Source organism: Cuculus canorus, chromosome 10 (assembly GCF_017976375.1).
Source record: "Cuculus canorus isolate bCucCan1 chromosome 10, bCucCan1.pri, whole genome shotgun sequence".
Taxonomy (NCBI): Eukaryota; Metazoa; Chordata; class Aves; order Cuculiformes; family Cuculidae; genus Cuculus; species Cuculus canorus.
In genome coordinates, this window is record NC_071410.1 from 21,216,564 (window position 1) to 21,243,631 (window position 27,068).

Sequence of the window (27,068 nt, forward strand, 5' to 3'; positions counted from 1 at the left end):
CTCTACCCACTCTGGCCAGCTTCTTGCTTTCATGAGGACATCACCAAGCACACATGCAGGGAAATGAGGAAATTAAGTCAGTTCACAGTCCCTGATTTAGTTTACCCCTTCTGAAATCTGCAACAGCTTTTTCTCAGTCTACAGTAATTTGGGAAGGATCTCTCCCTCTTCCACGCTACGGGACATCATAGAATCATAGAATGGTTTGAGTTGGAAGGGACCTTGAAGACAATCTAATTCCATCCCCTGCCATGGACAGGGACACCTCTCACTGGATCAGGGGCCTCCAACCTGGCCTTGAACACTTCCAGGGATGGGGCAGCCACCACTGCTCTGGGCAACCTGGGCCAGGGCCTCCTCACCCTCATCATGAAGAATATCCTCCTTACATCCAGTCTAAGTGTTCCCCTCTCCCATTTATATCCATTGCCCCTTGTCCTATCACTCCAGGCCTTTGGAAAAAGTCCCTCCCCAGCTTTTTTTGTAGCCCCTTCAGGTACTGGAAGGTCTCTATAAGGTCTCCTTGGAGCCTTCTCTTCTCCAGGCTGAACAACCCCAACTCTCTCAGCCTGTCCTCTTATGAGAGGTGCTCCAGCCCTCAGATCAGCTTTGTAGCCCTCCTCTGGATCCATTCCAACAGTTCCATATCCTTCTTATGTTGAGGATTCCAGAATTGGACCAGGTAAGGTCTCACAAAAGAGGAATAGAGGGGCAGAATTGCCTCCCTCAACTTGCTGGAAGACCCCCAGGGCATGGCTGGAGGAGATTGGCTGCTGCTCTCCAAGATGCTACAATCCAAAGTATCTTCACCAGGGGTCATCACAGTTCAGGGTGGAAGAAAGGTGATGGTCTAGCCATGACATTAGACATAGCTTCTCCCCCAACACCTGTGTCTCCAGGGAGCTCAGAGGGACATTTCAGCTGGGAATGAGCTTGAGTAGATCACAGACTCCCTGGGGAAAGCCTGCCCAGATCCACCTGGGGTTGTTTGGAGGGAGTGGAGGTATGGTTGCCCCCAAAACGAAGAGCACAGAGGGTTTCCTGCTCCCGCACTGACAGTTTTCCATGGAGGAGCTGCATTTCCTCACCATCGGATCTCAAGAAACAGGGGAGCTCAGGGCACGGGGGGGAAGAACCACCCAGGTCTCCCAGAAAACCAGGGACCCATGATGCTCTCCTGAGCCATCTCCCTGACACCCTCACTCCCAATTCACAGCACGACAGTGCTGCCATCACCCGTGTCACTGCTGCCCAGCCCTGGCTCCTGCTCCCCTCACAGCTGGGTTTTGCTGAAGCAGGAAAATCGATCCTGGCTGTCTGCTGCTGGTCAGATATGGGCGGGGGCACCAGACAGAGGGGCCAAGGCGAGGCCGGGGAGACAGAGAAGGAGCAGGGGGACCCCAGGTGCTCAGGGAATGGCAGCAGAGCTGCGTGGCAGGAGAAGTTTTGAATAGAGCATCTCCAGAGGGTCTGGAGGCTTCACCCTGCTGATGCAGCCCCCTCCTCGCAGCCCCCCGGCAAACTTGGTGGTCATAGACGCACGGAAACCAACAGAGACTCCACTTTAATGCGAATCACTTACTGACCCCACAGAGCTGCAGGCAGACAAAGATTGAAAGGAGGAAGCATAGCAAAAGAGCTCCAATTAGCAGCATCAAAGCTTTATATTCTCCTCTGGAAGGGGCACCGTGGCCAGCCAGGGCAGCAGTTGCTGCACCACATGGTGCTGGGGGACCAGGGGCTCCAGGACTCCACAGGGAAGACCCCGATGCCCACCACCCTCCTCCAGAGCGAGTGGCTGCACCGCTTAGAGCAGACTCTGCCAAACGCACTGGGTGGGGAGAAAGGAACCAGAGCAGGGGAAGGCCAAGCTCCTGCTGGGACTGATGAAAGGGCAAGGGACATGACACCTAAGAGTCACCTCCTTCCTCAGCCCCTTGTGTTCTCCTCGCTGGACTAGGATGCCTGTCATGGTGCCCTACGTCATTTGAATCCTGGGTTCCTTTTTGGGCCTCTCAGTGCAGGAAAGACATTGAGGAGTTGGAACATGTCCAGAGAAGGGAATGGACCTGGGAAGGGTCTGGAGCCCAGGGTTTCTGGTTGTGGCTGAGGGACCTGGGGCTGTTTAGCCTGGAGGAGGCTGAGGGGAGACCTCATGGCTCTCCACAGCTCCCAGAAAGGAGGTTGGAGAGAGGTGGATGCTGGGCTCTTCTCCCAAGTAACAAAGGACAGGATGAGAGGAAATGGTGTCAAGTTGCCCAGGGGAGGTTTAGATTGGATATTGGGAAACATTTCTTCACAGCAAGGGTTGTCAAGCATTGGAAGAGGCTGCCCGGGGCAATGGCAGAGTCACCATCCCTACCACATAAAAGCTGTGTGGATGTGGTGCTTAAGGACGTGGTTTAGTGGTGGAGTTGGCAGTGTGAGGTCAAGGACTGGACCTTAAAAGTCTTTTCCAACCTAAAGGATTCTGTGGTTCTGTTAAATTTGCTGAGAGCCCTGGGAAAAAATGCTCTATGGCAGATGAGCAAGAGGTGAAAGAGATGCAGAGACAAAGGCTGGAGATTTGGGAGCCACCTGCACTGCCTGGGCTGGGAGAAGTTCAACTCCCCTGCATGAGGACATCAGTTCGAGCTACAGGGAGAGAATGGAACACCCCCATATTTCTTACTGTCCTCCTCTAAGGAGGGGGGCACAAATGCTGTCTTCAGGGTCACTTCACTGCTGCAAAGACCACTGAGAGCCAATGCTCCATTTGTAACAGAGAGTCCTTGGTGGCTTTCTTGCTTCAGCATCATCCACCATGCCTCTCCCTGCAGTATCTCCAACTTCTTTGTTCACCTTGCAGGGGTCCCACAGGGACTCGTGTCCTGAGCCTCGTGTCACATCCCCCAGAGCCACTCCAGCATCCCTGGGAAGCTGCTCTTACCATAAGATTTCCAGGAGTTTCCTGAGCCGATCAAGTCTCCATCGCACGTTTCCCTTTCCCTTGAACCACGTCCCTTCCCTCAACAGTGCGCAGGGAGCAAGAGGACCACCAAGCCTCCAGCTCCCCGACCCATCACTCACCCATGGCATATATTCAATATCCCATAAATGTTTGCCTCTCGTGGACCAGGGTAGGCATGCATTCCAGCTTAGAGGAAGGGGAGACTTTCCAACCTAATGGCTTGTGTCAGGAGCAAGGGATGAGCTCCTGATTATTCCGACCCATAAGCATCCCTTCTTCCTCTGCCTGGCATCTGTCCTTGCCTCAAACATCACTGGAGGCCCATCGTGGAGTGGGACCTGCTTGGATGAAGAGAGTGAAGCTCTGTGAGAAGAGCACAGCTCTCACTCCAGCCCAGATCCCTTGTGGATTCTTCCCCTCCAAGGTCCCACAACCAGGAGTGAACCGTGGGTCCTATACACACCGTGCACCAGGGGCTCCAAAGGTGACACCTAGGCAGAGAGAATCTGGATTGCAGGGAGATGCTCTCCTTGCAGACATCCCAAGAATGGTCCCCTTTGGCACCAGCAGGCAGAAGCTGCCTGTCCGAGGAGAGAGCGAAGGCAGCTGGCAGCATGTGGCCTCCGGGCCAAGCTCATCAGAGAGAAACCGTGACGTAAGGCCAAGGGAAGTGGGGTCTCGGCCTTTCCCAGGCTCTGCTGTGCTCCACACTCCAGTTCCCTGCCAGTTTATCAGCCACTGGAGCGTGACCAAGGGAACATCGGCCAGGACAGAACAAACAAACATCCGAGTTTGGGCTTCCTTCCTTCCTTCCTTCGAATAACTGGAAAAAAAAAAATAAAGAGGGAATTAAATTAAAAAAAATATTGAAACAAGTCAAATAAACAAGCATTTGTGTTTCCATGGGGACCTGATGCATTCTTGGGAGTGGGAGCTTGGCCTCACTGAGAAGTAATGCTGGAACAGTGAAGCCACAAAGCAATGAGCAGCCCCGTGGGCAGCCCACTGCTGTGCCTGAAGGGAGCTGGCATTTGTCCCTTGGCTCCGATACCCTATGGATCAAGGGCTATGCAGATGGCCACGCACTACAGTCAGCATCACAGCCACGCTGGAGGTTCAGCTTCAGTTTTTAGCTCATTTTCTTAACACAGTTGCATTCTCCAGGTTTTCCTGCTGGCCTCTATTCCCTCAATCCTTTTGAAAGCACTGACCAATATCACTGGAAGAGACAGATGCTTAGAGGTGACTTTAGTCCTAACTGTCCTGAAAGCAGAGAGTCTGGTGCAGCAGAGAGGCTCAACCCCTTGTTACACCAGAAAAAAAACCTGGACCCTCAGGTCCCTACACCATGGCCACATTTCACCAGTTCACAGCCTATTTAGAGGGGAAGGTCCTCTGGATTCTCCTCCAGTCTTGCTGTGCTGTGTCATCCAAGATGAGTTGGGTTGACTTGGGACATGTTGCGTCATTGAGGTTGGGGTGGGTTGTGCCATTCAGGCTGAGCAGTGTTACACTGGGTCATTCCCATTGGATTGGCTTCTACCATTTCTCTTGGCTTGAGTTGCATCACTCAGGCTGAGCAGTGTTCTGTTGGGTCATTCCCATTGGGTTGGGTTGTCTCATCCAGCTGAGCAGTATTCTGTTGGGTCATTCACATTGGGCTGGATTCCATCATTTCCATTGTGTTGTATTGTCTCGTCCAGCTGAGCAGTGTTCCATTGGGTCATTCCTTTTGGTTTGGGTTGTGTCACTTAGGCTGAGCAGTGTTCCATTGGGTCATTCCTTTTGGTTTGGGTTGTGTCACTTAGGCTGAGCAGTGTTCCATTGGGTCATTCCCATTGTGTTGCATTGTCTCACCCAGCCGAGCAATGTTCCTTTGGGTAGTTCTCATTGGGTTAGGTTCCATCACTCCCATTGGGTTGGATTGTGTCATTCCAACTGAGCAGTGACTTGTTGGGTCATTTCCATTGGTTTGGACTGTGTCACTCAGACTGAGTAGTTTTGCGTTGGGTCATTCCCATTGGATTGGGTTCTATCATTCTGGCGGAGCAGTGTCCTGTTGGGTCATTCCCATCCGGTCATTCCCATCATTCCCATTGGGTTGGGTTGAGTTGGCCTAGCCAGTGGCACTCAGGTTGGGCTGGGGTGCATCAAAAGAAAACGGTTCCTACACTCACTCTGAAGTTTTCCAGAATTCCTGCCCTAGGACCCTTTTCCAGGAATGTCCCCCCATCTGCTCGGCCATCTGTGATTCAGGTGGCTCTTGTGGAAACTGCTACCTTTCCCGTAAACAGCTGCCTTTCCCTGTGCCACGTGTAGAGATAAACCCTCGTGTGCACTGCACATCACAGAACACCACTTGACATCAGCACCAGCAATGCCACCTCCAAGAAATGCCAGGAGCTGGAAGGAGAGGCTGATTCCTTGCATGCCCTGGCAGAGGGGACGAGTGAGCCTGATGGAGGATGCAGATATCGGATGCGGAGTCGCTTTCCTCCTTGCATGGCAATGTGCTGCTGACCTCAGAGCCCTGAGGCACTGGAGCCACCAGCAAGGCCTTTCCCAGGGCTAATTCTGTATCCTCCAGTCGGATGCAGTCTCTCGTCACCAGCGCCTGCGAGAAAAGCGAAGAGCATTGTGTGGGCTGTTGCATTTTTTTAAAGCCATTTGTGACCCTGGGACCAGCAAGCGAGAGCCACTGCTGGAGGAGGGAGAGGGACAGAAATTCCCAGGCCCCAGCTCTCGTTGGGAAACCCCAGAAAGCGCCCAGGTGCTCTCGTTCCCAGCACAGGAGATCCCACATGCCGGGGGACAGCAGAAGCCTGTCCAAACCATCAGGTGCCTGGGGCAGCCAAGACCCAGCAAGCACCTGCCAGCAGCACGGGCTCTGTGGTGCATGAGGGCCCACAAACTCTGGTGAGCTCCAGAGATCACGCTCCACACTCAAAAGGGTAACTTGGCCAACGAACAGCCCCGCGAGGCACAATCCATGGGATGGCCTGATGCCTCTGCACTGTCTGTCCCAAATACAGCCAGGGAGGCACCACAGGACGGGGCTCATCATCCCCCAGAGCCTGTAGCCTCCCTCGGCCCCTCTAGGGCCCTTCTGCTGATCCACTGACTATCCATGCTTGTTCACACCCAACGCTCACATCAGAAACACACCTGGAACCCACAGACACCTGGGTGAGTGCCTGCTCAGCTCCGGGGCTGCATCAGTGCACCAGGGTATAGAAACATGGAATGATTTGGGTTGGATGGGAACTTAAAGCCCATCCAGTTCCAGATCATGCCATAGGCAGGGACACCTCCCATTGGATCAGGCTGCCCAAAGCCCCATCCAACCTGGCCTTGAACACCTCCAGGGATGGGGCAGCCACCACTGCTCTGGGCAACCTGGGCCAGGGTCTCCGACCTTCACAGCAAAACACTTCTTCTTAAGATATCATCTAAATCTCCCCTCTTTCAGCTCAAAACCGTTCCCCCTCATCCTGTTCCCGCACTTCCTGATCAAGAGCCCCTCCCCAGCTTTCCTGGAGCCCCTTTCAGACCTGGAAGCTGCTCTAAGGTCTCCCCAGAGCCTTCTCTCCTCCAGGCTGAACAACCTCAACTCTCCCAGCCTGTCTTGGCCCTCTGATAGATGGAAAGGGGCTGGGGATTCCTGTTGGGATCACGTTGCGTTGGAGAAGGGCCAAGGGACAGGCAACAGGTACTGCTGGAGCATGAGGAGCACGGGGCCAGGCATCACCCACAGCCACCTCCAGGAGCCAGCACCCTGGCACAGCCACAGGGGCACAGCCCGGAAGGGCCCTCCACAAATTCTCGTGGAGTCCAAGATGCCTCTGCCATAAGCTCACCCAGTGACTAAGTTGTTTATCTCTTCTGGGAGCTGCACCAAGTTTTGAGGAAGCAGCAGATCCCTATCAGGTCCTGTGCCCATTCCAGGCACTGTCCCCACCCCTTTCCTGAAAAACACTCTCAGAATCGAGAAAGGAATAGAGAAAGGCACCATCACATCCCCTCGCTGCAAAGGCAACCATGGCAAGTGGCTGTTTTGTCTCTTGCCAGACCAGCACACCCAGGGGTGTGATGGCCAGGAAACTGGAATGACCAAAAAAGACTTGATTTTAGAAAACCAAGTCATGGAAGTGGCAGCCCAACACAGCCACCAGAGAAGTTGAAGCTTTCAGTGCTTCGCTGGGGTGGTTTGTCTACGCAGGTACCAAGGATGCCGCATCCTGCCCACCTCCAGCAGGAGACAGGGCAGCCGCCTGCCAGGGATGTGTCCCCATCCGGACACGCAGCACCTCCGTGGGCGCTGAGGCTCGGCACTGCTCTGGATGTGTGCAAAGTGCTGGGGGGCAGGACGGTTGTCCCGCTTTGGGAGGTCCTGCCAGCCCGACCGCCTGCCAGCACAGCTCATCCCCAGATGACAGGGAAACACCCTTTGGGCTCACCCTTTGGGCCAGACACAAGCCCCACACTGCCAGGACAGGGTCTGGGAGTCTCTCCTCACCACCACAGGTGCGGAGCAGCCATTGCTGGTGGGGTGAGCAGGGTGCAGGGCTCCCTATTCTGCCCAAACATCCCTTGAAGGCAGCGGCTCAGGGGTTTGGGTGTCGGGACAGAACCCAAGCCCAGAGCTCCAGTGCCACCGTGTGTCCTGTGTTCTCTCACCCCATGCCACTGCCTGATCCTGCCTTCCAAGACGGCTCTCTCAGCATCTGTGCCCAGAGGGACCTCACCATCCTCCTCCTGCCCCAACCTTGCTCAGGGGGAGCAGCAGGGTGATGAAAGCAGCCCCAGGACACCTTCAGGGTTGGGGTCTTGCACCTTTAGAGAGAAAGAGAATTACAGAATGGGTTGGGTGCAAAGAGACCTCAAAGCCCATCCAGTTCCAACCCCCTAACACCCCCTCCCCTGCTATGGGCAGGGACACCTCCCATTGGATCAGGGGCTCCAAGCCCCATCCACCCTGGCCTTGAACCCCTCCAGGGATGGGGCAGCCACCACTGCTCTGGGCAACCTGGGCCTGGGCCTCCCCACCCTCACAGCAAAACATTTCTTCTTAAGATATAATCTAAATCTCCCCTCTTTCACCTGAAAACCGTTCCCCCTTGTCCTCTTCCTGCACTCCCTGATAAAGAGCCCCTTCTCAGCTTTCCTGGAGCCCCTTTCAGGACTAGAAGCTGCTCTATGTTCTCCCTGCTGCCTTCTCTTCGTCCAGGCTGAACAACTCCAACCTTCTCAGCCTGTCCTTGCACATGAGGTGCTTCAGCACTCCAGTCTCCATTAAGGCCAGGTTGGATGAAATTTTGGGCAATTTGATCCAGTGGGAGGTGTCCCTGCCCATGGCAGGGGGTAGAACTGGATGGGCTTTGAGGTCCCTTTCAACCCAAACCATTCCATGATTCTATGATTTGAAAGTGCAAACAGACCAAGGTGTTGTCCCCAGCTGGAGCTTTAAAGGAACTATAAGAGAACAGTCATGACCACATTCACAGGATGCATTTCAGAGTGCTGGGGGTGAGAAGCTCAAGACGAGCTGGCAACGTGCACGCCCAGCCCAGAAACTGATCGTGTCCTGGGCTGCATCCCAAGCAGTGGAACCAGCAGGGAGGGAGGGGATTCTGCCCCTCTGCTTTGCTCTGGTGAGACCAAACCTGGAGGCCTGTGTCCAGTTCGGGGAGGGTGTGAGACTGGATGTGCTTTGAGGTCCGTTCCCCCCCTCAAACCACTGTGCTGCTCTGTCAGACCCTCCTCAGGCCCCATGGCCTATGCAGCCCCCACACAGCGGTCCCCTAGCCCTTTAACGCCGCCGGGGCCGTGCCTGGCAGCGCTTTTCTCCGCCTCAAGCCGTGCCTTACCCCCAGCCCCGCAGAGGCGGCAACGACACGACCTCCCACACCCTCCACCCCTATGGGTGCAGGCGGGAGACGCTCTGCCCCACGCGCCGCGCTCTATGGCAGCCAGGCCCGGCGCTCTCTCCCCCACTGCGCTCTCTATGGCGGCCGGGCGAACCGCGCGCTATGACAGACCGAGGCTTGGGGGCGCTCTACTCCGCTCCTCGCGCTCTCCGTCGGGCGGGGGTGCGTCTCTCTGCCCCGCGGGGCGCTCTCTATGGCGGGTGGCGGGCGCTCTCGCCGCACCCGGCCGCGCTCTGTGGTGCGGCCCCGCCCCGGGGCGGCCAGCGGCCCCGCGGAGCCGCTCGAGAGGAACCGCGGCGACCTGAGGGCCCCGAGAAGTGGGTTGAGGCCGGAGGGGTCCCGCGGTCCCCTCCCTCTCCTCCCGCAGGGCCGTTTGTAACCGGTTTTGTCTTCGTTGCTCTTTGTTCTCTCTAGGCCGCCGAGACCCCGGCTTCAAAGCCCGCTGCTCCTCGGGCAGCGCCGGCTTCGCGCAGCTCCTGCAGCGGTGAACGTGTAAACGCCTTGGAGGCGCCTCTGCGGAGCCCCCGACGAGGAGGAGGAGGCGGGGAAGAGCCGGGAGCGGCTGCACAGCCCCCCTTGGGTTTCTTTCGGCGACCCCAGCCCGTCTGAAACCTCGCTGCGGCTTTTCCCTTACCTCAGCATTGCAAGGGCCCAGGTAACATCAGCTCGCACAGGGATTGAGGTGTCTGAGCCTTTCCCGGGGGGGCTGGGGGTGAGAAGCTATACAGGAGCCAGCAGCAGCCCAAAAAACAGCCGTGCCCTGGGCTGCATCCCAAGCAGTGGGACCAGCAGGGAGGGAAGCGATTCTGCTCCGATCTGGTGAGACCCCACTTGGAGCCCTGCGTCCAGTTCTGGAGTCCTCAGCACAGGAAGGACATGGAGCTGTTGGAGCGAGTTCAGAGGAGGCCACGGAGATGATGCAAAGGCTGGAGCACCTCCTGTACAGGGACAGGCTGGGAGGATTGAAGTTTTTCAGCCTGGAGAAGAGGAGGCTGCAGGGAGATCTTAGAGCAGCTTTCAGTCCTGAAAGGGACTCCAGGGAAGCTGAGGAGGGGCTGTTGATCAGAGAGTGCAGGGTAGGATGAGGGGAACGGTTTTGAATTGAGGGAGAGGAGATTGAGATGAAATCTGAGGAATAGATGTTTTGCTGTGAGGGTGGGGAGGCCCTGGCCCAGGCTGCCCAGAGCAGTGGTGGCTGCCTCATCCCTGGAGGTGTTTAAGGCCCAGTTGAATGGGGCTCGGATTCCCCGGATCCAGTGGGAGGTGCCCCTGCCCATAGCAGGGGCTGGTACTTGAGAGGCTTTGAGGTCCCTTCCAACTCAAACCATTCTGTAATTCTCTGATCCTTGCTCGTGGGCAGAGCTGTTTCCTCTCCTTCCCTCATAAAAGGCAGCCCTGCCCTGCCCTGGAGAGCGGCCTGGCCCCTCTTTGCCAGGGCAGGCGCTGGGGTGATTGAATGAAGTGATTTAGTAGTAGGAGTTTACTGCAATAGGTGTCCCTGCAAGGGATGTGCCATGAGGGCCAACTGCTTTGCTGGGAAACAGAATGGGAGCTCATTCGTGTGAAGCTGTGTAGCCTGAAAAGGGTTTGCTTGAGATAAAGGAAGGAACCGCGAACAGGAGGTTGCTGTAAGGTTGTGAGAAAGCGGCATCTGGAGTTGGGTTGCTCGTGTTAAACGCAGGGTGAGCAGATAATTACCTTTGCTTCTGTGAAGCTGGCAGTGTCTGGGATGTCTTTATTAGTGCCTTAATTTAATAGCAATGCCTTGCTGGGAAGGCCAGGAAAGGTAATCTGATTCCTGACAGCTGAGATCTAATACAGCTGTCTGCTGGGGGTGGGCAGGAGCCGTTCTCAGCAGGGGACAGTCAGTCTGCCTTGCCTTTTGTAATTAATAGGTAAGCTGGGTGAGCCTGGGCTGTTAAACTGTTACTCAGTGTCTGTGTCTCACCAGAGGGATCTGTTGCTAACCTGCGACCTGGCTTCTGGCACAGCCCTATCCAGGCGGCAACGCTGCCTTGACCTCTGCATCTCCTCTTTTATCCATGCTCCCGTCACAAAGGTCACCTTTGCTCCAGTGGTGGGACTGTGTGGTGTTTGGGTCTTCCACAGCTGATAGGAATGTCAGCTGGAGTGAGCCACATGAGCTCTGTCGGAGCTCATTGCTCAGGCTGCCTTGAAAACCAATCTGTTTTCTCTTTCTCTTTTTGAAGTGTAAGGCCTGTTGTGCTACTGGAATTTCTCTGTTTCTTATGGATCAGAAGCCTCTGCTTTAGCCAGATGCTTCTAGCAGTGAAAAAGGATGCTGAGCATGAGCAGCTGGGTGTCTGGAAATGTTTAATGAAAAACATGCAGGTGTTTTCAGGTGACAAATGAGCTTGAAAAACAGGCTGGGCATGCCAGCAGAGTGACGGAACAGGTCTGCTCACAGCACCAGCACTCGGGGCATCAGAACAACTTCCTTGGTGTCATTGTGTTCCTAGAAAGTTCTTGCTAAAAGCCGACAAAACCCACAGATTTGTGTGATTTCTCCTTTGGTTTTCATTGCCGAAACCATTTGGATCCTGATTTTACCAGCTCTGTGCTTTTCTTTGCTTATAATGAGAATTGTGGCTTTGTATCAAAGAGCTTTGAAGTCAGGATTGGTTACTGCAAAGGCTCCTTGTGCCAGCAGTGAGGGACTGCTGAAGGGCCCGGTGGGAAGTCTGCTGGACAAACAAGCCCGTGTGAGGCCCACTCTTCCTTCCACAGCATGTCTGTTGTCTTCTCTCTTGAGAGACTTGTGGTAATTCCTCAAATCACAATGCATTTGAGTTTTTCTGTATTTGACTGGAGAAGGCTGCAGGGAGACCTTAGAGCAGCTTCCAGTGCTGAAAGCGTCTCCAGGAAAGCTGGGGAGGGGCTCTTGATCGGAGTGTGTAGGGATAGGATGAGGGGAACGGTTTTGAACTGAGGGAGGGGAGATTGAGATGAAATCTGAGGAAGAGATGTTTTGCTGTGAGGATGGGTGGGCTGCCCAGAGCAGTGGTGGCTGCCCCATCCCTGGAGGAGTTCAAGGCCAGGTTGGATGGGGCTTGGAGCCCCTGATCCAGTGCGAGGTGTCCCTGCCTGTGGCAGGGAGGTGGAACTGAGTGCGCTTTAAGGTTCCTTCCAACCCAACTCGTTCCATGTTTCTATGATGAGCCACACAGCAGATACTCGCACACAGTGTCTGAGTAGGGTTTTGTCCTGTTTGGGCAGAGGTACAGACTTGATAATGGAACAGCCCTCTCTTCTCAATGTCTGCTTCAATGTCTTCTTCCTCCTGCCCTTTCCCTTTGAATCTGGGTGGCTGAAAGGTGAGGTAAACAGGAGGATGAGGGTAAAGAGGTGTTAGCTCTAATTAGACAAACACAAAATGTAAATCCTCTCTAATCATATAGTTTTTTTTGTTTTCAGCCTCTCTTAGTTTGTTTATCTCTTGCAAAGATTTATTATAAGGCTTCTCTGTGAGCTGGTTGTGGTGTCTGCTTCCAGCCAGCACAGCAAAAAAGCAAGAGGTCTTGTTGATTTGATTAAATATCTGGGCCACTTACCGTTACCTGTGTTTATTGTCTGGTAGGTTTTGATATTGGAAGAGGACGAGATAAAAGCAGTGTGTGCAGAAAGAGATAAGTGCGGCTGGAGCTGCCCCAGGCAGAGGCCACTTTCTAAATGGATTTGTACGTGAGCTTTTCCTGTCAGGTTTGAGTCCTGCATGCGAAGATACCAGGCATGTGCAAACGAGCTCGCTTCTTTTTTCTTCCCTTTGAGTTAGTGGATATCCTTGGTATCCAAAAGCCAAACTGATCAGGGACTTCCATCCTGTGTGTCTTTCTCAAAGGACAGTCTGAAGCTTTGTGAGTTGTTAGTGCTTGGTTCAGGAAGTTAAATCATGTCTTTAAGGCAAATAAACATCACGGTCAGCTCCCATGCTGCAGGTTTTCTTCACTTAGTTACTAACTTTACGTATTGAATTTGGCTGGTTCTTTTTCTACACTAAATCTTCAAAGCTGGGCTGGGGGTGGTCAGAAGGAGTTCTCCCAGGGTGTAGCATTGACAGTTCTACAAAATCTGATATCCTGGCGGGCTGGAGACCACCGAAGGGAAAGCAAAGTGTTCCCGGGTGTCTTCAGCTGCCCAGTAACCCCGGCTCACTCACTTCTCTGGTACCCCGGTTTCTCTGTCTGTAGTGAGAATGTTGGAGTTGTTCAGGGTATTGCAGGTCGATCAGCATCTAGAAAGAGTTTCAAAGGCTTTGCAGTGGTGTTTGAAGCATGAGATTGGTTCTGTTTGGAGATCCTGGGTAGTGCTGGTGGCAGGCGGTGAGGAAGGAGCTCCCAGTGCCTCTACTTCCTCTGCACGGAGCAAAACATCAGTTTCTGATCTGAAACGAGCTGCTTTGCAGAACGGCCTGGTTCCTGCAGTGCTGAGGAGTATTGTGTGGTGTTTTGGCAGCCACAGAAGTCAGAAGTGTCTGAGTTGAGCTCTTTTTGCAGTGCTAAAGCTGTTGGTGACTTGTGCCCAGGCTGTAGCCAAGAACCTTGCAAAACCTGATGGCTGAAAAACATGCATCTTCATCTCAAACCATGTTCTCTTTATGGGAACGTTCATGCTTCTTTGTTTCCTAGAGCTATCTGGTTGCATTTTATCTGCTCCCTCCTTACTAAGCTGTTGTCAGGGAAGAGGGCACCTCTGTTGTTTTACTGTTATTACGAACTCTCAAGATCTCCACACCGAGCCTGTGAAGCAGAGAAGCAGGTTGGGCAGCCAGAGCACCAGTGCCTGGACTTATCAGATAAAGAGATGAAGGAAAATCAGAAGTCTAGGATAAGAAGGCTTTCCAAGTCTGTGTCTTATCCATGATACCACATTTCTTCAGACCACAGCCAAACTTCTAGAACTTAATAAACATAACGAGGTGTTTAGGCTGTGGCTTCAGATCTTAAAACTTGTAGAACTTAAAACTTTTGCCCTTGCTGTTTGTATTGAAGCGTTGTTACGAATCGTCTTCTGAGAAATTGCCTTCTAATCTCTAGCCTAAAATTAACCACACTTGGTTTCTTTTCTGTGCCAGCTGTGTCCTTCAGCAGAAGCAGAGATCCTCCTGCTCATCGTTTCACATACTTGTTCTAGACCTGCCCCAATTTCTGACTCCCTTCAGCTCTCGCTTTTTTAAGTAAGGTCACTTTGCTCTACTTTCCTGACCACTGCAGTTCTGTCCAGGAACGGTGAATTCCAACTGGAAAGACCAGAGAAGGGACAGGAGCTGCAGCAGATGAGGCTTTGCCAGTAGTTTGCACAAGAGTGTGGAACACACAGCTGTCTCCGCTGGAATCACTTTGCCTGGTAAATCCTAACAGCTCACTTGTTTCTTCTCAGGAGTGCGGTTTGTGGTTGTCATAAGCAAGATGCCCTGGTCTCTCTCCCATCTCCAGCTGATGTGCGCGGACTGGATTAACTTGTTTGTTTAAAACATTCCATGCCCCCCTCTCCGCTCATTCCCTGTTCCTTCCATCCCACACAGTCTTTGAGGGCAGCTGGTTTTCACATGCAGCTTCCTGGTCTTCCTCTGGGATGTTGGTGATGGCTGCAAAAGTGACTGCTGCGGGTGGTCTAAATGAGGGGAAAGCGCCCTGTTTCGTGGAGGCTGCCATGCAGTCAGTGTGTTGTCAACAGCAAGTGTCAGTTCTAGGCATTGGAAAAAGCTTGGCTGTGTGGCTGGTCGCTGGTCAGAAGTGATGTCTCCGGGATTCAGTGTTGGGTCCAGTTCTGATCAATATCTTTATTGATCTGAATGAAGGGATTGAATGGACCCTTAGTAAGTGGATGACATGAAGCTAGGCAGGATTGTTGATCTGCCTGAGGGTAGGCAGGCTCTGCAGAGGGATCTGGACAGGCTGGATCCATGGGCTGTGACCAATTGTATGAAGTTCAGCAAGGCCAAGTACCAGGTCCTGCACTTGGGCCATAACAACCCTGTGAAGCTCCAGGCTTGGGGAAGATTGTCTGGGAATCTACCAATCAGAAAAGGCCCTGGGGGTGCTGGTTGACAGTGGCTGAACATAAGCCAGCAGTGGCCAAGGCAGCCAACAGCATCCAGGCTTGGATCAGCCATGGTGTGAGCAGCAGGAGCAGGGAAGGAATTGTCCCCCTGGAGTTGGCACTGGTGAGGCTGCACCTTGAATCCTGGGTTCAGTTTTGGGCCCCTCACTAAAGAAAGACTTTGAGGGGCTGAAGCGCATCTGGAGAAGGGAACGGAGCTGGGGAAGGGTCTGGAGCCCAGGGGTTGTGGGAGTGGCTGAGGGACCTGGGGCTGTTCAGCCTGGAGAAGAGGAGGCTGAGGGGAGACCTCATCGGTCTCTGCAACTCCTGAAAAGCTCCTGTTGTGGTGAGGTGGGTGCTGGGCTCTTCTCCCAAGTAACAAGTGATAGGACAAGAGGAAATGGCTTCAAGTTGCACCAGGGGAGGGTTATATTGGATATTAGGAAAAATTTCTTCACTGAAAGAGTTTTCAGGCACTGGAACGGCTGCCCAGGGAGGTGGTTGAATCACCATCCCTGGAGGTGTTTAAAAGACAAGGTTCTCAGAGATGTTTTAGTAGTGGAAAGGTATGGCTAGACTGGATGGTCTCAAAGGTCTTTTCCAACCAAATGATTCTATGATTGCCACAGGTAGGATGCAGAAGTGCCGCTGGTACTCTGACTTGGCAGTGAAGATGCTGACCACAAGATTCTGCAAACTCTGTGTAGTTATTTTTCCTGCCCACACGGTTCCTCTGGCCAGGCTGTCGCTCATCATGCCCACTTTCTTCGCCTTCAGTGAACTGGTTCTCACTCGCCTCTTCTATCAGTGAACTATAAATCGTGCAGGACAACGCCAGCTTTCCCTGAAGTGCTTACCGTGCCAGCATAAAAGCATAGACACTGAGACTGGGCTGTGATGCACTAGCACAGCTGAATCACCTTGTTCTTTCCCTTCTCACCCAGCAGCTCAGGATGTGGTGCAAGAGGCTGGCGTGTCTGCTCAAGGTGCCGTGCCAACCAAGCGGAAGCGCTGGACATCGCTCATCATGGATACTCCATGGCAGCAGGACAGTCCTTGTGGCTGCGGCTCGCTGGCATCACAAGGCCCCAGAGTCTCTCAGGTGTGCCTGGCAGTTACACGGGGACCATCTAGGTAGGTGTGTTGGCTGCACGTACCTGTTTTTGGCTCTGCTTGGGGACTGCAGCAAGATTTAAGCTGAAAGAGAGGGGATTGAGATGAGATCTTAGGAAGAAGTGTTTTGCTGTGAGGGTGGGGAGGCCCTGGCCCAGGTTGCCCTGAGAAGTGGTGGCTGCCCCACCCTTGGAGGTGTTCAAGGCCAGGTTGAGCCCCTGATCCCCTGGGAGGTGTCCCTGCCTATGGCAGGGGGTGGAACTGGCTGGGCTTTAAGGTCCCGTTGAACCCAAACCATTCTATAATTTTCCTGACCTTGTTCCACGGGAGTGGAACCTTCTGAAATGGCCTGCATTAGAGGAACGCGTGCTAGAGTCTGTTTCATGTTCACTTTGGGAATCCCAAAAGGTAGAGTGGAGCAGTTTTGTCTGCTGGCAGTAAGTCTTTTATGATAAATGAGGCAATGCTAAATAGGAAATCAAATCAAGAGCTTCCTGAACAATAACCGCACCTGAGCCATGCCCTGTTGATCACTTGTACTCCGTGTGATGCTCCGGGCAACAACTTCCAAGAGGGATGGCTGATCTGATGTGTGCCTTGCTCTCTTGTCCCCACTTGTGCAGGTGTTGGTGAAGCATGGTTGTTCGAGCAGGTTTGTGAGCACCTCAGCTGTATGTGGCTGGATGGTGTGAGCAGCAGGAGGCAGGGGCGTAGGAGCTTTTTGGCTGCAAACCATACCTTGCTTTGGGACTGCTTAAACAAAAAAGCGAGGAGAGCGTGTCTGGATATGAAGTGACATAGCAAGGCTGTTACAAATGCTGTGTAATGCTGGGTTTGTGCTTTTGGGTTTGGAGATGATTTGACAACTAACTGAAGCCCGTGTCTCCATGGCCCGTTTGGTTTGGTCGAGCGTCTGCCTGCCTGAGTGGTGTCTAATGAGGCTCCTTAGATGTTTGTACTCGTAGCTGCTTGTAAGCAAAGGGACTTTATCCAACACAGTGGCCACAAGAAAGGAGATTGTTGTTTTCCCACTGCAAAGTGACCTTGGATGCTTGGATTTCAAAACTGAGGAGGGCTAGAGCAGGAAGGGCTCTCCTGTTGCCTCTGCTGCCTCTGACCTCCTTCAGAAAGGCTTTGAGTATACATCAAATGTCCCTGGATGGGAGAAGGAAGACAGGCTTTCTTGTAATACTAAGTGGATAGCAAAGCTTCACATCGAGGCCTCAATGTTATCTGTCACATTTGGATGTTGGAGTGATTATTGGTTTACTCTTACCTGTATTCCTGTGTGGAGAGATGTTGTTCTCTACAACAGCTGCTGCATAGCTCTGAATTCCTTACTTGTTGAAGAGAGGCGGTAGGTGTAGGCATGTGACCAGCATGTTTGTTAGCGATGCTCCCTCTTCCTGTTCCAGGATGAAATTTCCTGTAGACTCATTAAGAAGGGAGACCATGGTAAGATCGCTGACCACCAGGCCTTCTGCGAAGATTTCTGCCTGGTCTTCCCCATGGGTCAAGCTTAATTTACGTCATGAGACGCTAAGTCTAACCGCCTCTGCATCCCCTGTGAGCAGGATCGTAACTTGTAGGCTCTCTGCATTGGTTCCTGGTTTGTTTTTTTCCTCACTGTTCTCACCAATGCACCTTCTGAGCCTGTCCTCCTTTGCAGAGCTCAGGTACGCCAACACGCTGATGCGATTCGATTTTGTCTGGCTGCGGGACCACTGCCGCTCAGCTTCCTGCTACAATGCCAAGACGAACCAGCGCAGCTTGGACACAGCAAGCGTGGACCTGGGAATCAAACCCAAGGCTGTCCGAGTGGATGAGACCACACTCTTCCTTACTTGTAAGTAGCAAAAACTTTGCATGTTCTATGGGCACACCAGCTCTCCTTGGAGGGAGCTTTGTTGATGTATCTCACCCTTAGGCTTCCCGGGAGAGGGCAGCCTTATCCCTAAATCAGTGGCTGTTTTGGGAAGAGATTTGGCTGTAAGCAGGCTTGAAACACTGCTATTCTGAGCAGCACTCTTACTGTAAACACACCTCAGTCTTAAATTCATGTCTGTGTTTCCTCCCTCTAATCCCCAGCCCTTTTTGGGTAGAGATGTGTGTTATCTTCAGCGTCTGGGTGTTCTCTTGGTTTGTTTACAGAAGCAATGCAGGTAGTGAGGAAATTGGTCAAGAAGTGCTTGATTTTATTTTCTATACTTTGTCCTATGTGGTATCCCTGATCAGAACTACATTTTCTGTCCTTTCTTCCCAGCTGCTTTCTTCCTTTTGCTGTAGCTTACCTTTGTTTATAGGCTTCTCTTCCATGCTTTACTTCTCCTTGGAAAAGAAAACTACTGAAACTGAAACACTTGCCTCTGAATTTGGAGTTGTGACAGCAACAACAGTGCTTTTAGGACTTGTGACCTTAACCAGATAATATTTTGGATGACATCAGGGTGCAAATAGTCTATCATCATCAGACAAAATCAAAAGGGTGAGGACTGTACTGGATTGCTGGCTGCACTGCCCATGGTCTCATGCTGTTCAGTGCAGTTGTGGTGACTGTGACCCTTCTCCCTTGTTGAAGGGCCGGACGGGCATGTGACACGTTATGGGCTGGAGTGGCTGGTGAAGAACAGCTACGAGGGGCAGAAGCAGCAGGTCATGCACCCACGGATCCTCTGGAACGCCGAAATCTACCGCCAAGCCCAGGTTCCATCCATTGACTGCCGGAGTTTCCTGGAGACAGACAAGGGACTGAAGGAGTTCCTGCAGAACTTCTTGCTGTATGGAATTGCTTTTGTAGAGAATGTCACTCCCACCAAAGAGGACACGGAAATCTTGGCAGAAAGGGTCAGCTTAATCAGGTAAGGTGCGCTGCACTGGGAAGGCCACCGACAGCTTTGTAGAGGGGAAGAGCAGATTGTTACTTTCTTTAGAAAGGTGCCACATTATCCCATGTATTGTGCAGTGTGGCCTGATTGGCAAACAAAAGGTCTGAGTCTTCTACAGCCTCTGCTTGAACTGAGATGGAGTGTTGCAGTGTGGGATCTGACCTCTCCTTAGCAGAGAGCCTGGAGTCACTGGGTTACAGAGCTGCCTCTGGGCATTTGATGACTTTTGTGATAGTGGGATTGTGCACAAAGAGGAGCGACTGAAGGAAGTGGCCTGCCTGGGATGCTAGAGCTTTGCAAGGAGAGACATTTCCTGTTATGACTTGAAAGGTTAGGAGGGCAGCCCTGGCCCTGGGAGCCAGGGAGATCAAAAACATTTTGTAGTTCTCACTAAAGGAAAATATTGAGAAATGTTTCCTCTGTGTTTGTTTAAAAGGCATCAAGAGCATGGCAAGCCAGGGTTTGAGTTTCAAGTTTTATCCAAGCTGCGGAAACAGTTGAACTAGCCTTGGGCCGTTGGAAGAGGAGCGGTTCCTTTTAATGAACTGTCACTCCAAATAGAAGTGGGGAGCTCCAAGGGATATCCAGGCAGCTTTTTTCTCCAGGTGCCGTTAGCCTGTAGCCCCTGAGTGCTGTTTGTCCTTGCCTTCTGCCCGCTCCCTTCCATGTGCATTGTAGAGGGAAAGAGACTGAAAATGCAGTATCCTCACAAGAAGTGGGATTATTAGGGAACCTCGCAGTGGATGCTGCACTCTGGAAGCTCTTTACATTGCTCAGTGGCTTCCTTGAGTTGTCTGTGGTGGAAGTTTGGTGTGGAAAGGTCTGTATTTCTGGAAGGAAAGCAGGACTTGGTGCAGTCAGTCTTTTGGGGAGTAAAGAGAGAAATTGAATACTAAAGGCGGCATTAGGAGCACCACCTCTTGACAGTGTGAATTTTGTTGGGTTGTTCTGCTTTAATTTACTTTGTACATAAAGTGGAGGGGAGCAACCTCAAATACAAGAAAGGGCTGGCTTTACACTTATCCCTCCAGTGCTTCTATAACTCCTGCTTCTTTTGTAGGGAGACCATTTACGGTAGAATGTGGTACTTTACCTCCGACTTCTCTCGGGGAGACACTGCCTACACCAAGCTGGCTCTGGATCGTCACACTGACACAACATACTTCCAGGAGCCCTGCGGGTGAGTGCTTTGCCTGGTTCACAGACACGCAGTGCAGAGAGTAGGAGCATTACAGAGTAATGCCGGCAACAAGGGCTCCATTGGCTCTGGTGCTCCTGGTGGGATGTGTTTTTAACAACCACACTGCAGTTCTGGGTCCTGTCTGATCCCAGTGGAGTACTCCAAGATCACTTTTTCCTGTGCTTGAAACGTCTGGCAGTGCAGGATTAGGCTCTGAAATAGCTGGTATTGCTGTGATTCCAGTAGTCCTTGTATCCACAGAAGGCTGCAAAGACTGTAGTTGTTTCTGCTCCGCCCTGAAGCTGATCTAGCAGTCTCTTCTGAAATCACCCTCCTCAGTCTCTACAGTGGCACCCCTCACAGAAATGAGCAGTCCCTTCGGTTTATCTTTTGGGTGCGTCTGGCAGGGCTCAGCTCCTCCTGCAGCAAATGCAGTTGTAGAAAGCTGCTGCAAAAGTTTGCTTTGAGTTAGCCCTGCTCACCCGGGGGAAGCCCTCCCCAACTACATCAGCACCCTCTCTTGTGCTGGGTGAGCTCTGCTAGCTGCCACCTCCAGGAAAGGAGGGAGAACAGCCTGCAGGAATTGTCCCTCTGCGCTCCTGAGCCATGAGTGGAGTCAGATGTTCATGCTGTGCTCACATCTGCTCTGTGCAGTCACACTACTTCAGTCCAAACAGATTAGGGGTTGCATTTTGGCAGTGGTGCAGCCCTGCAGTAGTCAGAAACCAGGCTGCTTTGGTGTTTGTTCTAAAGCAGCTCAATGCCAGGAGCAAAGTGGATTTTAGGGTGCTCTGTGGAGCTAGGAGTGTATCCATAGAGCACAGGTCCTGCCACATAGTTCTCTCCTATTCTGACAGCAAAGCCCATGCACAGTGTTACCTGCTTGGCTGACTCTCAAAATCTTCCACAAAATCAAATAAAAAATATAACTAATAATCAGAACTTCAGCCTACGACAGAGCTTTGATTAAACTTCTCGGTGCCAGAACTATAGCATTCATTAGCTGGTTTTGTACCTTTCTTTTCCACTTAGCAGTGTTCCTTTCAGGTAGGTGTGTTCTCACCTGCAGCTAAGTGAAGTGTATCAGGCAATCACAGCATGGCTAAATTAGCAGGGCTAACCATTAATACTCGCAGTTCTGCGAAACCATAGTTGTGCAGGAAGAACATAAATTTCTGTTTTTTCTGAGCTCCCATCTCTGTCAGAATTCCCTTCTGCCCAGACTGTTTCAGACTTGCTACCAGAACGCTTGAAACAATCTTTGACCTGCTTCTAAAGGAAATGAGGTGCTCTGCAAGAAAGATGTGTTCATTAGGATGTCTGTTTGCCCCACTGCTTTGGCTGAAATCAGCCAAATCTGACAAGTATCAAGTTAAATTATTGCAAAGGGTAGAGGATAGAAACTCCCCAAGCTGTGGGAAAGACTGCAACATGATCTCACTTGTCAGATACCAAAGAGCATGCCCTCAGAAGAGGCTTTGTCAGCGCACCAAGCTGCAGGAGGACACCGTTGCTTTTGACTCCCAGAGTCTCCTTTGCTCTGATGCTTATGGACTGTGTAAAACTATACTGGAGCTGTTGCGGGCCTAAGGTGGGTGAGAGGTGCCAGTAAGGGTGGAGCTGGGAGCCCTGCCACACCTCTTATTGTGAGGCTGGGTTAAGAGGCCCCAAAGCGAGATCAGAAGATAAAGGCTTTCCTAGAAGGTCACAATTGCTTTTCTGACAAATGAAGTTGGCACACTGTGAAAACTGGGAATAGGTGGCTCAAGGCAGCTCCTGGGGTTCTGTTCCTAACAGTACAATGTCTGCCTTGCATGGAGGAAGGGAAGAAGTTTCAGAGTAAGAGAAGAACAAAAGCTGAGTTCATAGAATCACAGAATGGTTTGGATTGGAAGGGATCTCAAAGCCCATCCAGTTCCAAATTCCTGCCATGGGCAGGGACACCTCTGACAGCATCACGTTGCTAAAAACCCCATCCAACCTGGCTTTGAACACCTCCAGGGATGGGGCAGCCACCACTGCTCTGGGCAACCTGCCAGGGTCTCCCCACCCTCACAGCAAAACTTTTCTCCCCAAGATCTCATCTCAATCTCCCCTCTTGCAGCTCAGAAACATTCCCCCTTGTGTTGTCCCTGCACTGCCTGATGATGAACCCCTTCCCAGCTTTCCTGGAGCCCCTCTCAGTCCAGGTAGCTGTTGTAAGTTCTCCCCACAGACTTCTCTTCTCCAGGCTGAACAACCCCAACTCTCTCAGCCTGTCCTTGTGTGGGAGGTACTCCAGTCTTCAGAGTTGGATGGCTTCCCAGCAAGGAGGAGGTATCCATTTAGGTGAGCTTCTCTCTGGGGACTCCACTGCTCCAGGCTTTGCAAAGGGTTTAATATGTTGCCTTGAGGGACTTCCAACAGTGTGTGTGAGATCACGATGTATGTGCCTTTGAACAAGAGTCACTCTGAACTCCCTGTGTAGTTCCTGGAGGCCTAAACAGTCCAGCCAGCATCCCTTTAGCTGTCTTCTTGCTCCAGGATGTTCTAGGGAAGGTAGTTTAATACTTTTGATCCTCTGCATCCTACTGCCTGGATGGACTTTGAGTGAGATGAGCCTGATCCTACACCATTGGAAGTCTGCCAGACTCATGGCACTTGATTTGGAAGGCAGCATAGGCTCTTGAAAGCGAAATGTGTGAGATTTGGCCTCGAGAAATGGCAAGTACAACCATTTCTTGCCAGGCTGTCTCCATTCCTGGGCAGGTCTTAGCAAAATAAATCATATACAAGTAAGTATATTTCGGCCATCAGAGAAGGGTGGCACATCCATCCACACCCATCTGGGTCCATAAGGAGCACCTTCTATGCAGGACAGGCAGCCAAGGTCTTTTCTCTTGTGCTGTGGATTCTCTCCCCCATGCAGCATCCAAGTGTTTCACTGCCTAAAGCACGAGGGCACAGGTGGGCGGACGCTGCTGGTGGATGGTTTCTACGCGGCAGAGCAAGTTCTCCAGCAAGCCCCCGACCAATTCGAGCTGCTGAGCAAGGTGCCCTTGAAGCATGAGTACGTCGAGAACGTGGGAGACTGTCACAACCACATGATCGGAGTCGGGCCAGTCCTCAATGTCTATCCCTGGAACAATGAGCTTTATCTGATCAGGTAACATCTACAGGAGGCCTCTTGCCTATGGGGGGGTTGTTCCAGACGGGAGTGATTTTCCAGAAGATATAAACAACAAAAAAATGATATTTTGAGGGGTAAGAGTGAAACTACAGAAACTCCTTGCATTTCCTCCTGGGCTGTGCATTGCTGCTGTAGAGGAAGTGGCAGAACCACTGATACAGAGATGAGTAGCAGTGCTGAGCCTTGATTTTTTTTTTTTCCTGTCGTCCTCCCTTCAGCTCCATGCCTTCATCTTGCTTCATTTGATGGGCAGTTGAATTCAGTCCTGTGAAAAAGCCTCTAGAAACCAGCCTGGCATACAGAGGCTGGGGAGCGCACAGGCTGGGCTGCTTCCAAAAGAAGTTTGATCTGCCTTCAAAGAATTGTGGAATGGTTTGGGTTGGAAGGGACCTTAAAGCCCATTCAGTTTCACCCCACTGCATCAGGTTGCTCAAAGCCCCATCCAACCTGGCCTAAGCCACCGAATGCTGAAAAGGCAAAAATTCCATGAGTTACTTCAAGAAACACCCTGTTACATTTCAGCAGAGGTGAAAGGTGCCCTGCAGCCTATTATCTACTATGGAAAAGTGTCCTGGGAAAGCCTGAGTGATACCACCTTACACATGGAATGCTGGTTTTTAAACTCCCTTAAGAAGCCTTTCAAGCAGCGACTACCATGGAATCAGAATAGTTTGGGTTGGAAGGGACCTCAAAGCCCATCCAGTTCCAACCCCTGCCATGGGCAGGGACACCTACCACTGGATCAGGGGCTCCAAGCCCCATCCAACCTGGCCTTGAACACCTCCAGGGATGGGGCAGCTGCAGCTTCTCTGGGCAGCCTGGGCCAGGGCCTCCCCACCCTTATGGCAAAACATTTCTCCCTAAGATCTCATCTCAATCATCCCTCTTTCAGCTGAAAACCGTTCCCCTTCTTCTGAAACTCTGCCTTAGCTTAGGGCAGGAAGCTGTCCAGCCCTGCTTCACACTTGGTCTGAACCCTACTCTTGCCCATTGCTGTGGCACATCCTTCCATGGAAAACCAGCAAGAACAGTTTTATGCTTGACAATAAACTCCTTCTTGCCCCAGTGTTGTGTATTCTCCTCAAAGTCCTGCTCTTGCAGCATAACCTCCCTACTCATCTCTGTAGCCTCCCTTAAATACTACCTAATCCAACAGCCGCTGTAGTTCCCTGTGGAAATAACCGGCTGTGCTTGCAGAGCCATGTGGGCAGTCTCTGATCTCTTCTTTACTCTTAGGTACAATAACTATGACCGTGCTGTCATCAACACTGTGCCTTACGATGTTGTGCATCGCTGGTACGCCGCTCACCGCACACTTACCGCAGAGCTTAGGAGACCAGAAAATGAACTGTGGGTCAAACTGAAGCCGGGCAAGGTAGGACTTGGAGTTGAGAGGTTCATAGAATCTTAGAAAGGTTTGAGTTAGAAGGAACCTTAAAGGTCATCTAATTCCAGGCCCCTCCTCTCATGTGCAGGGACACCTCCCACTGGATCAGGGTGCTCAAGGCCCTGACCAACCTGGCCTTGGAACACCTCCAGGGATGAGGCAGCCACAACTTCCCTGCGCAACTTGTGCCAGTGCGTCACCACCCTCATTGTGAAGAAATTCCTTCTTCTGTTAAGTCTCAATCTGCCTCCCTCCAATTTAAAGCCATTCCCCCTCATCCTGTCACTACGTGGCTTTAGAAAAAGTCCCTCTCTAGTTTTCTTGTACGCCCAAAGTTCATGTGTGTTTGTTACAAGGAGGGAGATGGAGTGCTCCTCTGGATGTGCAGCCTTGTTGCAACTAAGGAAGATGCTTCAGGGAAGCTCTGTATGCTGCAGTTTTCCTCCTTACTGCTGTTTTAAGGTATCGCTGTTTTAAGGTGCCCGTGTTTTACAGTACTGGCATCTAGCGTGTGTCTGTTTGTTCCTACTAGCCCACGAGCTTCCAGATAAGGCAGAAACGTTGAATTCAAACTCTGCCTCGGAGGACAGTTAGTCCCAACTTGGGGAGTGGAGAAAGATCTTTCAGTCACTGAAATGAGGACCCTCAGGAGCAGAGAGGCTGGGAACACCTGATGTTCAACCTCTAACACCATCCAGAAAATGTTATTTTGAGGGAGATACTAAGTTGTAGGAAGATGAAATTACTTCTGTTCTGAGGTTTTATTTGAACCCTTACGTTGCCAGTGAATCACTGGAGACCTTGGCTATCTTCATGTCCTAGAAATGACTACAGTGCTTTGGCACACCTTGGTACTAAAAGGAAAAGCTTTGCTCTGCATTCAAAAGGCTGATGCTGGGTGCAGATTTGGAGGGGCTCAAAGAGCTTGAGCCACAGTTGTAGGCTTGAAAGTGTGTTGGTTTGGTGCATGGCTGCTTCCTTCAGCTGTGCCTGCTTGACCCCGTAGGAATAAATCCCCTTCTAGATTCAGCCTGAGCCCAGGGCCTCAAAAAGGGATGAGTTCAGCAGGAAAAATGAGTGTATCAAAGTGCCTACACCCCTCTGTTCCCGAGGGTGCCTGAGGGAAGTGACACTGTAGCGGCAGAAGATCACTGTTTTCTGTTGCTTGTGAATAGCTGCCGACCTCTCCAGTAGAAAAGCAAAGAAAGAGCAGAGAATGGGTTTCTCTGCTTTGCTAACCATCACATTTGACTCATGGTTAGCGGCAGAGCAGAACTGCCAGCTTCAGGTAGAACAGCTGTGCTTAGATCCCACAAAACATCTGGCTGCAGCCTTATGTGTGGTCTCTGGCCATGTTGAACAGGAAGAGGCGTGCCCCCCATGGCGCACTCTTACTCGCACTTCCAGTCTCCAGGGATCTCCAGCTCCAGGACCCTTTCTGGCCCTGACTATGGTGGTTGCCCTTCTGACTGCCTTTTTCTCTTCTCCTGCAGGCACTGTTTGTAGATAACTGGCGCGTTCTGCACGGACGGGAAGCGTTCACAGGGTACCGCCAGCTCTGTGGCTGCTACCTGACGAGAGATGACGTGCTGAACACTGCACGCTTACTGGGACTCCAAGCTTAGCACAGTCCCTGCTCTGCAGAGCAGCTGTCCAACCACCAGCACCACCACGATGAAGATGTTGCACATACCTCAGACACCTCCACCCTTTCCAAGCCATTTCTGGTGCCTGCGCAGGAGAAGGAGCAGGTGGAAGCCAAAGGTTATGGGATTTTGATGGGACCATATTCTGCCTTCACGTGTGATCAGCTCTTGTTGCCTGTGCACCCCGCTGGCCTTGACGCCAGAGACGTCATCTCAGCTCTGCTGGGAGAGGGTCAATCGCACCAGGTTCCCAGCACCGACTGATGTGAAGTGCTCCTCCAGTCAAGTGCCTTCAGGTTCTGAAATCTTTGCATTTTTCCCTTTCAGCCTTTCTGTCAGCTGGCAGTTCTGGGTGTTTTTTCAGCAGAGCACAATGGAAATCTTTGGGATCTTGTCTCATCCAGACTGGACTTTACCTCTTCTAGAGTAAATGAAAATCTATGGTGCCTGTTTGATGAAAATGCCACTACTCAAGCCAGCGGCTGTTGGTGTATCTCTTTCTTAAATATGCTGCGTATCTCTGCCACTGTTACCGATACTTGAGGGATGATATGGAAAGAGGACCTGGAGTAGTTAGGCTACTTCTGAAAAGATTTATGTTAGAAAGAAAGGGGCAAGTAGCAAGATCTGCCTGTTTGGAAGCAGAATTGACTGTGTTAGAGGGATGTATTTCTCATGTTTCCTTGGTTTGTAGTAACATAATGTAATTTTTTTGTTTGTGTTCATTCTGGGTGTTGCACTGTGCTTGTAT

General features: G+C 51.7%; 1 protein-coding gene and 1 long non-coding RNA gene across 11 annotated transcripts; one reads left to right on the top strand and one right to left on the bottom strand.

Annotated features, from left to right (window-relative positions):
• LOC128853111 (uncharacterized) lies at positions 1-9,130 on the bottom strand. Of its 3 annotated transcripts, none has more exons than XR_008451367.1 (3): positions 8,989-9,130; positions 3,861-5,564; positions 1-3,773 (listed from the first exon to the last, which is right to left on the bottom strand). It is a non-coding gene; the product is annotated as an uncharacterized LOC128853111 (long non-coding RNA). The 3 variants fall into 3 exon arrangements; XR_008451368.1 differs by lacking the exon at positions 8,989-9,130 and adding an exon at positions 8,818-8,897 and having other exon boundaries at positions 3,896-5,564; XR_008451366.1 differs by lacking the exon at positions 8,989-9,130 and adding an exon at positions 8,818-8,897.
• TMLHE (trimethyllysine hydroxylase, epsilon) lies at positions 9,060-27,029 on the top strand. Of its 8 annotated transcripts, none has more exons than XR_008451362.1 (12): positions 9,060-9,194; positions 9,292-9,532; positions 14,109-14,241; positions 15,882-16,071; positions 17,720-17,896; positions 18,629-18,908; positions 19,996-20,115; positions 23,024-23,260; positions 24,521-24,659; positions 24,760-24,862; positions 25,028-25,133; positions 26,165-26,301. XR_008451362.1 is itself a non-coding variant. In XM_054075181.1 (9 exons), exons 3-9 carry the CDS (start codon positions 15,891-15,893, stop codon positions 24,883-24,885), a joined length of 1,260 nt encoding a protein of 419 aa, XP_053931156.1. In that variant the 5' UTR covers positions 9,061-9,194; positions 9,292-9,532; positions 15,885-15,890; the 3' UTR covers positions 24,886-25,133. The 8 variants fall into 8 exon arrangements, 2 of the variants coding, with proteins under 2 accessions (XP_053931156.1, XP_053931155.1); XR_008451363.1 differs by having other exon boundaries at positions 15,885-16,071; XR_008451364.1 differs by having other exon boundaries at positions 14,119-14,241.
• The last annotated feature ends 39 nt before the right edge of the window (positions 27,030-27,068 follow it).

What these genes read in the sequence shown, in the direction of transcription:
- TMLHE (XM_054075180.1), top strand. Translation starts at nt 15,891, where the DNA reads ATGTGGTGCAAGAGGCTGGCGTGTCTGCTCAAGGTGCCGTGCCAACCA. An exon ending in GACCACACTCTTCCTTACTT is followed by an intron (nt 17,897 to 18,628) that starts GTAAGTAGCAAA and finishes CCCTTGTTGAAG; the next exon opens with GGCCGGACGGGCATGTGACA. An exon ending in AATGAGCTTTATCTGATCAG is followed by an intron (nt 23,261 to 24,520) that starts GTAACATCTACA and finishes CTTTACTCTTAG; the next exon opens with GTACAATAACTATGACCGTG.